This window comes from Haemaphysalis longicornis, unplaced genomic scaffold (genome assembly GCF_048455015.1).
Source record: "Haemaphysalis longicornis isolate Haplotype H1 unplaced genomic scaffold, Haemaphysalis longicornis Haplotype H1 scaffold_10, whole genome shotgun sequence".
NCBI lineage: Eukaryota > Metazoa > Arthropoda > Arachnida > Ixodida > Ixodidae > Haemaphysalis > Haemaphysalis longicornis.
The window spans coordinates 124,939,157-124,953,836 of NW_027526204.1; the positions used below are offsets into that span (position 1 = coordinate 124,939,157).

General features: G+C 49.8%; 1 protein-coding gene across 1 annotated transcript in view; it reads left to right on the forward strand.

The window, feature by feature from the left end:
* Positions 1-7,282: 7,282 nt before the first annotated feature.
* Positions 7,283-14,680, forward strand: part of LOC144157949 (sodium- and chloride-dependent glycine transporter 1-like) — a 51,747-nt gene continuing 44,349 nt past the window's right edge. The window contains exons 1-3 of the mRNA XM_077688659.1: positions 7,283-7,403; positions 8,545-8,676; positions 11,397-11,566. Of these exons, the coding sequence (XP_077544785.1) occupies positions 7,283-7,403; positions 8,545-8,676; positions 11,397-11,566 (423 nt within the window). The remainder of the gene's footprint in view (positions 7,404-8,544; positions 8,677-11,396; positions 11,567-14,680) is intronic.

Sequence of the window (14,680 nt, forward strand, 5' to 3'; positions counted from 1 at the left end):
TTTCCCTTTCTCCCTTGAATCTACGTACTAAATTCTTTCTTGGGCTGTACTATTTTGCCTTATCTGGTTCTTCTGAATGACAAAAAACAATCTTTTTGGCCAATTCCCCTGAGCGGGTATGCGCCAGTTTATGGGTCACCACCACCACCACCACCATCACGCACCACCACCTTCGGATCAGGTATTGGGGGTGGAGGAGGCCCAGAGAGCCGTCGCGGCCATTAGGGTCCGGAAGGTGGTCACGACTTAGCCTGACTCCTCCGGATCGCGCAAAACCTGATCCCAGACGGGAAGGAGGCTAAATGGCGGGGGGATGTTTATAGCACACTTTTTACAACAGAGCTGTCTAGACCTGCATAAATACGTCCGGCATAGAAAGAAAACCCCGAGCGCACGTGAGCACATGCCTCTGGGTGACCGCTCGGCGTCCCCTATGCGAGGCGCCCGGCACGACCTACGCGCGTTGGCTTTAGCAAAAAAAAAAAAAAAACACGCAGTGCACGTGAGCGCGTGTCAGCGACGACCGCCCGGCATCGTCCAGGCTTGCGCGTGGGCTTACGCCGCATGAGGAGCTTCCGCCTTCGTCATCGTCGTCGTCGTGCACCGACCGGCGCGCCACGGGTCCGCTGCGCTGAAGACGATGACGCAAATCTGTCAAGCCATTGATGATTATAATAACTTTGTTTTGCCCGAAACTGGGTGAAAGGAGGAAGGGGAAGTGGGAGCCTTCCTAAATTTCTCAACCTGAGATGGCGGCCTGCAGCCCTTGGGCGCGAGCGGCATCTTCGGCCACTTGGACGGTCTTGATCTGTATTTCGGGGTCTTAGCTAAGCAAACAGGTCTCCCACTGCTCCGCACTGGTAATTCGTAAGCTTGCTCGTAGATTTCGTGAGTGAGCATCACAAGCCCAAATCACGTGAGGGTGTGTGGGTCGCTGGGTGCACCCCTTCCCAAGCCATTCCTTTATAATCCACACGTGGATACGGCCACCGGACCAGCTGACAAAGAAGTGGAGATCTACCATGGCGAGGACGCGCTGCAAGAGGGTTTGCCCTATACGCGGCTGTGCCGTCGGAAGACGACGACGAAAGGGATGGCGACGATTGTTACTCAATAAAACACTGTGCGCACTTTATTGGTCTTTGCTTCCCAGTGCCGTCCAAATAGGCTTTGAACTGCTGGGGCCCAGTTGCTCCCTCTCTGCTAGGACCCGCTGTCAGTGTGGGGAGAAGGTAGGTCTAGCCACAGCCTTTCACAGCCTCCTGTTTCTCCAGCCTTGCACCACTAGTGCAAGCTGCACCAGTTTTAAAAAGGAAGCTTTAATTGCCCCGTTTATGCGATAAAGACCCGTCGTTGTTTTAGTTTTTCCGCAAAATGTTTTTGTGACATTTATGAAAATGTATTACCGTAAAGTAATAATGCAGCAGACCACTCACAAAAACAAGAACTAACCATAATATTGAAGAGCCTTCGTGTTAACTATGGTCGCTGACGTCACAAAGAGGTGGTACCAGGGCTGGCATAAATCACCATCATCATCATCACCAGCCTATCTACGCCCACTGCAGGGCAAAGGCCTCTCCTATTAATATCAAATTGCCCCGGTCCTGTGCTAACTGCGACCAATTTATCCCCGCGAACTTCTTCATCTCTTCTGCCCATCTAACTTTCTGCCGCCCCCTTTCCACGCTAGCCTTCTATAGGGATCCACTCTGTAACCTTGAATGACCAACGGTTAACTTGCCTTCGCATTACATGACAGGTGCTTAAAAATCGCTTAAAAGTGTGAGGCAAGTCGTGCGCAGAAACGTATGTTTTTTTACTGAAGCTGGCTGTAGCAAATGTACTTATTATAAATTCTCATAACTGATTTAGACAAATAACAAATAAATTGATTTATTGATTGATAGCGTTTAATGAGAAAAGGCAAGACATCGTGGTGTGGGAAAATATGGGAATGGGTTATGAAAAAATTAAAGCCGTTTCACTCAATGTGAAAGCTGTGGGAAGTGCAGAGCAATGATTCGCCATAATGGGCTGCAGCGCCGTTATCCGCTCGTTGCTGCCACCCAATGCTTTTCAAATTTCCCTCCTTCGCAGTGCTTGCGCACCAGATGCGGGCCCTGCAGGTGGGTCTCCACCACATCCACCGCCTGCAGGGCACACCTGACGGCGTGGCACTCCTTGAGCGCTACCGCAGCCGGCCCAACTCTCGGATGGGCATGCTGCTCAGTACGTACGAGAGCCACATCGCGTTGCCGCAGCGGCCACGCCTGGAGCCACCACCCCCAGGCACGGGGCAGGCTCTACGCATTGTCACCTCATTGCCGGGGGTCCGTAGGGGGGGGGGGGGGGGATCATCCTGACTGACTCACGGTCTGCCCTCCTCCGTCTGCGTGCCGCCGACCAGCTAGCCAGCTCTAGCGGCTACGTTGAGCGGTCGCTGGCGGCCAAGCTTCATGCGGTGGAAGCGCAGGGGTGTCCACTGCGACTTCACTGGCTGACATCGCACGTGAACATCACGGGCAACGAGGTTGCAGACGCCTTGGCCAAAGGTGCTGCTCGCCAGGCAGGGGTTCCAGCCTCCCGGGATGTGGTGTCATTTGACCCTGCAAGGACTATCCTGGCACGAGTGGTGGAGGCCATGAATCCAGATTCCCGAGTAGTCAGTGGCCAGGCCCCACGGGTCTTGCCCGGACGCATTAGCAGAGACGCCCGGTCGCTCCTTCTTCGCCTGCGGCTCAATTGCTGCAACGTGGGAGCGCGCTTGCACCACCAAGGCCGCCGAGCATCCCCCACCTGCGCCGACTGCCCAGAGCCTGAGACGCTAGAGCACTTGCTGTGCTCTTGCCCGCAGCACGACACCGCAAGGGCGCAACTCCGGGCCGAACTCCAGCGACTCGGTGCCCCAAGCCACAAGCTAGAAGACTTCCTGTTCCCCACGGGACCGGACGCCATCCGACGGGAGGTCTTCTAGCACCTAGTCAAATTCCTGGTTACAACAGCACTAGCGCTGCGTTTGTGGCCATCGAGTCATGGACTAAACGAACGCGATATAGACTATCTCCCACTCTCCTACCGCTCTTCTCTTCCCCCTTCTCTCTTCCTATCCTTTGAAGCCCCAATCCCCTTCCCTGGACTGGGTCGTATGAGGGTGAACTCCCCGTTGAGTTCAACAATATCCCCAGGCCTATTCTCTTCCCTCATTTGTTAAAAAATCACCACCACCACCCCCTGCCTGAGACTGCGCCAGCGGGAGTGGTGTTCTTTTTGTGCTTGCTTTAATTTCGTATGCTGGATCCGTTTTGCGTCATTTGGAACGCGCCATTTTTTTCTTACGCGGCTGAAGACTTTCTGCGGCACTTCGAACGCGCCATTTTTTTCTCGCGCGTCTGCGTTTTTCGCCTACTATCGCAAAAACCAACCCAACGAGCGTTCCTAACTAAATGAACGTGGGGGCTGCCGGCTATATATTCAGATTTTTCATGATATGTGCCTGAAGTTTTTTTTTTTTTTTTTTTGCGTTAAACAACGGGGAAATGTATAACAAGGGCCAGCGGTTCACGATGTTCGAACGGATATGACAATTTAAACCGCGTGGTTTTCGAAGCCTCAGCGTGACCCCCTGACGACGGTACAGAAGGCTCTACTTGGGTCTGTATCTCGCTGCGCTGCCTGATACCGGCAGTCGCATCGACCGTTAGTGAGCTACGACGACAAGGCGAGCCCTTAAAATCGGTTGCACTTAAAAGGGCGTAAGGAGCATTCGGATAATTGAAAAGTAAGATTCAGGTCTTCTACTCTGCACTTGAGTTCTTCGAAACACACTGGAAAATCCTATAATAGTCGTACAGTTTTCGACCGTTCTCTTGATTAAAGTACACTTAGGGGCCCTGTAACCGCGGTCCGGTTTGCGCACTTTCCCTGAGCGTTCATCGCGAGGACAATCTGAAGAAGGCGTCGACGTTGACTTATCAAACAATTTTAAAGAAACTATTTTAAAGGAAAAAAGTTGTACATTTTTCTTTAGAAAGTTGGTCATTTCAACTTTTAACAAAAGAAAACAAGAGACCAAGCCTTTTTCTTTCTCTTCTGAACACAGGGGCTCGAAGCGGTTAGGAAGAAGAAGAACTCACGCGCCACGCCCAGTTGAGTGTTCTGCACAGCATTTCTCGAAGCGCTCGTATAATCCCCGCAACTAAATTACCAGGTGAGCTGGCTGTCAGCGTCGTGACGCTCAAATAGTGAACCATCTTTCAGATTGGAGTGAACCCTTGAGAGAAACACCAGGAAGATTGTTGATGGCCTAGCTTTGTGTCCGCGATATCCCCGATCAAAAATGCGCCGGCACGGGACGCATTTACACCCCCACCTAGCTAATCTAGCTGGTGTTCCGCACTGATATTCTCAACGTCTCAACTAATGCACCCGTTACTTACATATCTTCGCCGTTATCTTCAAGGAACTCGCAATTTGATAAAGAATTCGCGTGCCGGTGCCAACACCAGTGCTCTATGGCAAGCTGTTGTGAATTAGTAATACAGTGAAAGCTCGCTCAGTCTATGATTAATTGTAGGGTTTAACGCGCCGACGCAACGCCGGTGATGAGTCGTGCCGTAGTGGAGGGCTCTGGATTAATTTTGACCACCTAGAAATCTTTAACGCGCGCCGAAATCTCGTGCACACGGGCGTTTTTGCTTTCCGCCTCCATCAGAAAAACGGTCGCCGCGGCCGGGAATCGAACCCGCGACCTCGTGGTCAACAGCGCAACGCCTTAGCCACTAAGCCACCGCCGCGGGTAAGCTCGTTCATTCGGATCTTTACAAAATAAAAAGGTTAGTGTATATTATCCCGGCACCCGTGAGAATTACCGTCAGAAATTTCTCACGGCAGTCGCCTCTCATTGGCCAAGCACGCTACGCGGAAATTCTATGGGATAAATATTCCCTAAAAAGCAGTGTTTGCAGCTGGCCGTGTAGCGGTGTGGTGTAGTACTTGGTTTTAAACCAGAAGGCCCAGGTTCGAGTCCACCATTGCGACGTTTTTTTTAGCTTTCAGTATTTTTCGGTCATCGTGATTTTGTTAATATACTTTTCTTACTCTGGTTTTTACCAATCAAGAGATAGACGCGCATGACTTCTATAATGGGTTGAATTACGTTTAATATAGGTTGTGTTCTGTGTCGTTGGGCTGGGTTAGATTAGGTTTGTTGCAGTTGGGCTGGATTTGAGTAGGTTATGACGCGTTTGGTTAGGTAACGCTAGGTTCGGTGAGGTTATGTTATGTTAGGTTACGTTGGGACGTAATATTATTCAGCAAATTTTCGGTGAGCCAACTTTTTTGGAAACTGTCGTGAGAATTTCCCGGAGGTGGCTCTCCCGGCTGCTGTGAGATTAGATGCAGCCAAAAAAATGTACTAGTTATCGAAGCAACGACAAAAACAGCACATTTGCAATTCTTTTATGGGCGCCTTTGCATTGGGGAGAAGTCGGTGATGCTAGTTTGTTTTTTAGTGAATAGCTGGGCCGAAAGATAAAGTTACCGGGCGTGCAGCGATCCATGCAGAGCAAGACTATCGGATGGAACATTATATTACAATTCTTGCAGAACATCGCGAGCATCCGGAGGTTCTTTTGGGTGCCGCTGGCTGTTTACTAACCGCAATGCATGCTCGCATTCTCCCCACCGCCAACAGGAGAGAGCGGGTGAGCTAAGGAAGATGCGTTGAGTCTCATGTTTCGAGAAAGCGCTGGTCCGAATTAAGCGGCGCGCGCGTTAATTTTCCCTTTCTTGTACTGGCGTGACGAGGGTGATAATGACGAGTAGCGCTAGGGATTCGCTTTAGAGAGAGGTGTTGAACGAGATGATGAGGGCATGGAGAAAGGATGAAATAAGGTTAGCAACCTCACAGCCCAGGTTTCTCTACAGCGTGTAAAGCCCCTTGTAACACGATTATTTAGAGCGAACATGCATATTATTCGGTTTCCACATAGAGCGCGCGTAGATAAATCGGTTTAGGCCGGAAATTTCTCACACCCAAGAACTAGTGTTTTGTGTTTCGTTCTTGAAGGGGTCGTGGTGTGCCACACAGGCCGGTGTTTTGTAGCGCAAGCTGCACTACGCTACCTCAGGCTGTTTCCGCGGGGTGTCCAGTTTTGCCCTTGAGCGCTAGAGGTCAAACCACACCCCCTTCCCCAAGCGCCCGGCACAGAGCAGCGGCCCTATAACGGGGAGAGATAAGCGGCAGGGGAGAGATAGGAGAGGAGGAAAAGGAAAGACCCGTGCGCGGGACGTGGCGGAGGAAGGCGAGGAGAGCGCCGCTGCAGCGATAAGCGCGCGCCACGAAGGAAGGCCACAACACCACGCACGGCGCAGAACCGCGTGCGATAGAGGAAGGCGAACATCCAGCGGTGGTCCCTCGTACAGCGGCGAGGCTTAAACAGCGTCGTGAGGCGAAAAAGAGGAAACAAGCTACTGTTGCGAACAGCCTCGCTACACAAGTCTTGCGCATTAGTGTGAGCTTGCTTCAATTTTTTCTCGCCCCATTTGAAGCTTTTCCGGAGCAACATTTTGGCCGGTGTCCTTCACAGCTAAACGTGCGCACATCCCCGGTTGCTCGTTTACGCATGCACATGGGGAGGGAGGTGGAGGAGGGCGCTCACGTGAAGTCAGGCTTTATGCGCTCACCGGCGGCATGGAGGTTGTACTCACGGGAGATTCAAACGCCGACGTCTCGCGGCCCATGCGACCCGCCCGTTGTCCTCCGTGGTTGAGAAGTTTGGTTTGGTGTGGTACACAGTGGGGCTATTCGATTAACACTCTCAAACTCACCGCGGGTAGTCCGAGGATTCTTTGAAGCCATAGGGATACATGGGAAAATCGAATGCCGGACTGCTTCTCGGCGAGTCCGCGATGAGTCCGAGACTGTAAATTTATGAGCTACTCTAAGGTGTCTATCACGCCGGAGGTAAACGAACAGCGCCATGTTTGTCACCTGGAAAAGTCCTCTCAAGTTTAATTAAGATATTTAGCCGGGAATTATGTTGAATTATAAACTACTAAAAGGCGTCAGCTGTTTACGTGTATTTGTGCTTCACGTATTCTTTGGACTACGCACAGCTTCGCTGGCCATCCTTCAGAGAGTGGGAGGGCAGTGAATTCTTTTGATCTTACAGAAATAGCTACGCTGTCAAGTGCAAGTCAAGTGGGAAGATTCTCGTGAGCTCATGCAGTCTATAACCGACCACACTGTTCTGAACCTTCTTTTTCGTCTGCTTCCAGAATGGAGGTTCCGCGCCAGAAGTGGGCCAGCAATGTGGAGTTCCTGCTAGCCAGCACAGGGATGTCCATCGGACTGGGAAACATTTGGAGGTTTCCGTACGTTGCCTACAGCAATGGCGGTGGTGAGCAAACGTTGTTTTAAGCACCCTAGCTTATTTTATTTGTCTTGGTGGGGTCTGGTGGAAGAGTTCGTTATCTGTGCGCGCGTGTCTTTCAGTTTGCCCTCGTTAGGGGAGTATTCGATTCAGATATGCACAATTCAAACGCATATTTCAACTTATGCGCAGATACGTCTGTGGCTCCCTTTTTCCCTCGTACAGGGTGAGTGAGAGCGGGAAGGGGGACATCACGTAAGGGGAAGGTGCATGTGCGCTTTTTGCGCACCCTGTTTGCTGCACCCGGCTGGGATCGCCTGATCGAGCGCCTTATTTCACATAGGGTTTATGAGCGTGCCGTTGTAGCTGCCATCCCGATGAAAAAACAAAAACATTCTGGTATCTACCAGGAGGTGGGCTATGTAGAACAAGAAAATATTCTTTGGAGAGGCGCTTAGCCCTGTGAAACCTTCTATGACGACACGTCGCAAGTGCTTGATATCTAAATGCTGTTACGAGGCGTCAGGAGAAGGAATGCGAAGCAATGGGTTAAAGCGATGAGTCCACATGTCGCCGATGGAAGCACCGAACCGAGCTCCACGCCTGCTCTTTCTTCAGAGTTTGATTGATTGATTGATTTGATTATGAGGTTTAACGCGTCGACGCTACACAGGCGATGACGCCCGGCGTAGTGGAGGGCTCAGGATTAATTTTGACCACCTGGGGATCTCTAACGTGTGAAGAAATCTCGAACACCCGGGCGGTTTCGGTTTTCGCCTCCATTGGAAAGGCGGCCGCCGCGGCCGGGGATCGAACACGCATCCTTGCAATGGGCTCAGCAGCGCAACGCCTCAGCCACTGAGCTACCGAGGCGGGTTCCTTCGGAGGTTCAGAAGAAGATAGCTAGGTGCCACTACCCTCCTGGTCCCCTTCTTGTAATAATATTGAAGGAAAATTCAGCTTCATGTATCGGTATGCAACCGCACTATCTTAACTTTGCATCTTAATGCCAATTGAAGACATTTTCAGGACGGTGAATTCGACACACCTGGTCGGTTAAGGGGCGTGGAGTCCTGACTGTTTTAATTTCCCATTAAGGTACTGCTACATGGCTTCCCTTTCTGAAATCCCAAATGAATGGTGGAGTGGTCGCTTCGTGCTTGCGCAGGGGCGTTCCTGTTGCCCTACCTGATCATCATGACGGTGGTGGGCCGCGCCATGTTCTACATGGAGATGCTCATGGGGCAGTTCCGCAGTGCCGGCGCCACCCAAGTCTTCGACTGCGTCCCCATGGCCAGGGGTGAGCACCAGTGGCCGCACCGCACGAGCTGCGCATTGCTTTCACCGATCGCCCTCCTTTCAGTCAGTTTGTGCAGCAATAAATTTAGAGGCGCCGAAATATTACGCATGGAACTTGATTAGGGAATTAGCGACGGAAGTGTGGGCAGTTGAAGGAGCCTCGATTAGGAAATTACAGACGAAGTATGGGCAGTTGAAGTAGCCCCGAAACATTTTTAACAGGAAAGTGTTTTATTCCGGTATGCACAAACACTTCACAGACGTAATATCCGTCACGGAAATGACGCCAGTACAACGAAACACGCTGTTTGTAAAGGGTGCACCCCGGCACACAGGATCTTCTTGCGGGGAAGCAACCTTTAGAACCAAAGGGTTCGGTATACTTAGAGTTGTTCCTTTTCGGGTTTTATATTTTAACGCGAAAGTGTTTTTTATGCCGGTATACACCAAGATTTCACTGACGTCATATCCATCACGCAGTACACCTTTGCCGAAGCCACCCGGCAGCAGAAAGTCGCTCGCCAAGCACACCCACTAGACAACCACCGCTCCTCAAATCATGCTTAGCTGCACATTTCGCTGCTCATTTCAGTTTCGTGTTTTACCGATTTTTATGACAGAGGAATCAACAACAGTGTTTCGGATAAAAAAAATGGCGTCGGGAAAAAAACGGTGCTTCCAAGCATTTTATTGGGTGCCCGTGAAGGTTTACAGGGCAGTGGCAGTTGATGCTTATCTTAAAGGCTATCAGTGAAAGGTAACGAATTTGGAAAGGCATTGCACACCTTGTAAGGACGATAGTAATAGGAATGAGGAACTACATCGTTAAGTAGCGCTTGAAACAGGACGAAACAAGAGTTGATAAACACGACGGGGTTGCTGAACAATGTATCACCACCAACTAGCCCAACTCGATTTTAATTGGGAACTACATTTGGCAACCACTGCAGACAGCCAAGAACAAGAAGCATATTTATACCAGTGTCATGAAGCCAATCAACCCATTGGGAGCAACAGAAAGGCAGCATTGCGCGCAGGTCTGGTGAAATGGGGATATACTAGCCAAGTAAATGACATGCCATTTAATACTATTAGCGGTAGAAAAATTAGCGGTAAATAAGTGCGGTGATTAATAGCGGTAGAACTGAGTAAATTTGCTATGCAAGGGAAGAGGGAAGCAAAAAGTGGTATGTTTTTCATACGAGTCATTCTAACATACTTGGTTTTGCAGGACCAAATAGTCGCACACTCCATGTTCCCTGAGCTTGTTTACTCTATGCCAACACATTTCTTTGCTAAAATTGTGCTTGTTTCAGACCTCCCTCCTTTTTCTGAATTTTCGAGAGGAACCTTAATAACTTTTTTTCCTGTGCGCATTCTGTGCACGTGCAAGTCAGAGTTCTATAGATTCGCACTGCAAGTAATCGAGGTGGCAAAACCGAAGAGATGGAAAATGAAAAAGCATCAGTGGCAGGCACGCAAAAACTGAGTCTCTAAATGGGGAACCTGCGACTAGAAAAAAATGGCCGCGTATTCGCTCCTTTCGTTGCAAATGTCGCCGAAAGACGATAGTCGACTGGCGCCCCTGCCAAGTAAAGCCTCCCTTCTTTTTCCCGCTCACCTCTCATGCTGTTCCTCTCCCGTCTCGCTTATCCCAAGGTAACACGCTAGAGGTTTGCTCAAGTCAATTTAAATTTACGGCGTTCCACTACTCCAAGTCAGGTGTCTCGAAGCCAGCGCTGACGTACGGCGGAGACGCGTGAGAATTGAGGCACCCTACTACAACATTTATAGATCTACATTGCCCTACTCCACGAACGTTCCAAGCGGAACGTGGGACCTATCTAGTGGAAACGTTCGTTGCTGTTGCCATTTGATTTCTGAAATGCCGCCAGGACCTACAGTAGCGCGGGCAACAGCAGGCGATGGTTTCTGCAGTTGGTGTAGCATTTCATATTCTATCGCAAAAACCAAGCATCCATGAATTCTTTAACAAAGGAACACTGCAAATATCACTTATGTATTGATTTTCTGCCTTATATTCGCGTAATGTCTTGTTCTTGTTCAACAATGTTGACAAGTATGAACACCGACACCGGACTTGGACGTTCAGATTTCGCTGTGAGTGTATAAGACTATTGCGCAGCATTCGTTTTGCTTTGGCGGGTTGGCTGAATCGGGTCACAGACACACAGACATACAGACAGACAGAAATTCGTGCGTTTGAGTAGCCCAAGAAAAACCATCGTCTTTAATAAGCATACTTTCCAGCACCTCAAACCTATTCGAGCCTGTCTCTCTCAACAGCTGTAACATCTTTTCTTCTTTAGAGACTTCCTCCATCCCCTACCCATATCACAAATACAAATGACAGCTAACAACCTTAGTGCCTTTTGAGCGAAGTTGTGGGGCTCAAGAGGCTATCATCTCTTTCCTTTTTTTTCCTCCGGAATTTTCTCGCATCGAGTAACTAGACAACATAAAATGAGGTTAAAAGCGCTTAACAGAGGACAAGGAAGAAAATGAGAGAAGACACTACGAGAGCTAGTTGCAGCTTATTTCGTGTTCGTCCTTGTCGTTTGACAAGCGCTGTTAGTGTCGTTGATGCATCAGCAACAGTGCCTCACCTCGATCTTGTTAGAGAATGGGAACTTTGAAATTGAGAGATTGACCTTTGAGCTACTCTTGGCCTGAGCCGCGCTCTTTACGTTCTCTTTCAAGGCGTGGGCTGGGCCATGGTTTACACGTGCTTCGTGATCGCCCTCTACTACAACCTACTGCTCTCCTACTCGCTGAACTTCCTCTGGTACTCCTTCAAGTCGGTCCTGCCCTGGACTTTCTGCGACCCCGAGTGGGCGGACGAGAACTGCGTCGACAGCTCCACCTCCCTGGCGAGTACACTGCTGACTGATGAAAGCTGCGGCCATGTTCCCCGATGCACAAAACCGCCACTTTCAGGCTCACTGGGGCTCGGCAAGAGGGTCTAGAAGACCAAATGCTATTTTGTCCAGTTTCAAAGAGCTGGCCTTTGGAAACTCGCCCAGTTCTGTTGAATTCCCGAAGGACGTTTCTTAGTTAAAAACACGCTAAAGATATTGAAAATGTGCAAATTTCGTACTATAGTGACGTAATATAGATCACCTTTAAAAAATCTAGTTGTTGTATGAGTGTGTTAGCTGTATGCTAGCGTTGAATTGATACGATGGAACAAGAGGCTCCACACCCGCCGTGGTGGCTCAGTGCCTAAGGCGTTGTCCTGCTGAGCGCGAGGTCGCGGGTTCGATTCCCGGCCGCGGCGGCCGCTTTTTTGATGGAGGCGAAAAGCAAAAACGCCCGTGTGTTCGAGATTTCAGGGCACGTTAAAGATCCCCAGGTGGTCAAAATTAACTCGGAGCCCCCCACTACGGGGCGCCTCATCGCCTGCGTTGCGTCGGCGCGTTAATCCCTACGATCAATCAAATCAAGAGGCCCCAGTATAAATCACCCAATCGTCTTTCTTTTCAGGTTCTTAGGTCGGCGGCCGCTGGTCGCACAAGCAATATTCTGTTTCGTTATCGAGAAATCGCCTAAAAAGGGGCTCGTGAGATTTGTTTAAAGGTTGCGATGAAATGGTATTATCGTTATCCGACTAAAGCAGTGTTTTCTCATAAAACAAACCTATATTTTGTCTTCATGGCCCTTTTAAGTGACAATGAGGCCACTGGGTGACTAACCGGAAGAACACACCAAAAGCTATTCACAGAAACAATGTCCTATTAGGCCGGATGGCGTGCCCTTTTTGAAGCAAAATTGAGAGACGAGCTAGTTGGTTCGCAATTTCCATGAGTGAAATTTCCATGAGTGCCCTTTTTGTAGCGACAGCTTGAATGGCTGTATTCTCGCCGTTTCGCTGGGACCGGTGGCCGCACCTCGGTTCTGTAACTGACAGCGGTTTCTAGGGAAGCTGCGGCGGCTAGGGAACCTAGCGATTCCCTAGCCGCCGCAGCTGGCAGCGCCGCTCGCCGCGCCAAAAAAATAAAACAGAAAAAAAGTTCACAAGAATCAAAATAAAATTAAAAATTGAAAAATAAAATTAAGAATAAAAATAAACATAGTACAGAAATTCAAAAATAGAAAAATCGTGTACTATATGCAAGGGGCGGCTCGGTGGGATTCTTCCTAAGGCTTCATCGTCGGAACGAAACCACGAGGAGACAGCGAGCCGAGGAGACGGAGGAAGAGCGAGCCGCACGCCTCGAGAAGCGTCGCAACCGTACAGAGAACCGAGCTAAACAATAACATTAACCGCACCTCTCACTATGCACACCGAGGCATAACTAAGTTTTGCCACAGCCATTTTTTAAATGCATAGCATTTTAGTAACTCACAATGTCACGCGGCGTTCGGCCTAGTCCGCAGCCAGGCCACTACACTATAAAAGAAACAACAGTTTCCGGCGCCCGGATTCGAACCCATGACGCCGCGGGCGGAACGGCAAGTGCCGGGCGCACTACCGATTGAGCCACGCAACCAACACGGATTTCGATTTTATTGGGTTGACTGACCAAATCACAAACCGTTGCGATGGCTCCGAGGTACTGCACTCGCCTCGTATGCGGGAGGTGCCGGGTTCAAATCAGCCTACCGCCGGGCACCCACCGGTTGCTTTAATGGGTACAGGCGTCCCTGGTCGAGTGCGGTCGCTTGGAAGGGGAATCCACGCCTGGAAAGCTGCCTCTGCCCTTGCAAGGGGCCCCTGACCCCTGTGCATCTGGCGGGATCCCCGGCCGTTATGTCGCGTTGCCGCATTGCCGGGGGTTAAAGACTCTGGCGGCATATCCTGCCACAGGCGATTACCGAGTTGAGCATCTACCGTTGCTGTGGAAGTCACCGGGCGCATTCGTGTGCCTTAGTGGCGCCGGGTACTTAGCGGTAAAATTGGTACAGGCGACTTCCCGGCCTGGCGCTCGGCCTTTATGTTGGGCTACAACACTTGGGAAGTTCACCCTGCTTGTACGGGAAATCGCCCTTATGGAATTGGGCGGCCGCAAGAAATAGCTTTTACTACTGTAGACAGCCACGTCCGTAACGGAAAATGATTCAGCTCTTTCGACCGAAACTTTCACATTTGTTAAGGTGAGATTCCCCAGTAGGTTTCACCAACATGCGCTGAAACACGACTATATTGAACAGTCTGGAAAACAGCGCAAACACAGGACTTGAAAAAGGACGCGAAAATGCGTGGAATGTGACTAAACATGATACAGTGGCGTGTAAGCATGCGCCTAACCTTGTCGGCATATTTCACAATGTGGCGCAATACATTTGACATATTAATCGGCTCGGGAAACAACGCTACATCAACCGTAGAAGGTGTTACACACAGGAAGCTTGCGAATCTTATGTAAACGTTTGTGGAACAAAAGCTACCCGTGACCGTAAAAACGAAGAACAGCATTCAACATGGCGTGTATCACACTGCCACGTTCAATGCTGAATCTTGTTGCCAAAGCTGTCCGCGATACGCCCCCTGGAAAGCGCAATTTCGAAAGACACACTTGTGTTGAGTTTTAAAAATCTAAAAAATACCGAATTTCTTAAAATAAAAACTTTATATTGCTCTCTGTAACGCTCTCGTGAACAAAGAAAGACTTTGCGATAAGACTGAATGCCTAATATTAAAAAAAAAACATTTATAAGCTTTAATTTCTTTCTGTGAGAAATCTTGAAATAAAAACTTTGCACGCGGGATAGCTGTATTGCCTTAGTGCAAGAATGGGAAGAAAGATGCTTGTGCACGCCCTCTAAAGGGCTAAAACGTTTTGAGCATTCAACTGATTGGTTGGTTGTGGAGGGCGCCGGATTAGTTTTGTCTATCTGGGGATTTTTAACGCGCGCCAAGACGTTGATACAGAGGCGTTATCGCTTTCTGTCTCCATAAAAAAAAGTGATCGCGGTGGCCGTGAATCGAACCCCCGTCCTTGAGCTCAGCAGCACAACGCCTTAGCCACTGAGCCACCCCAGCC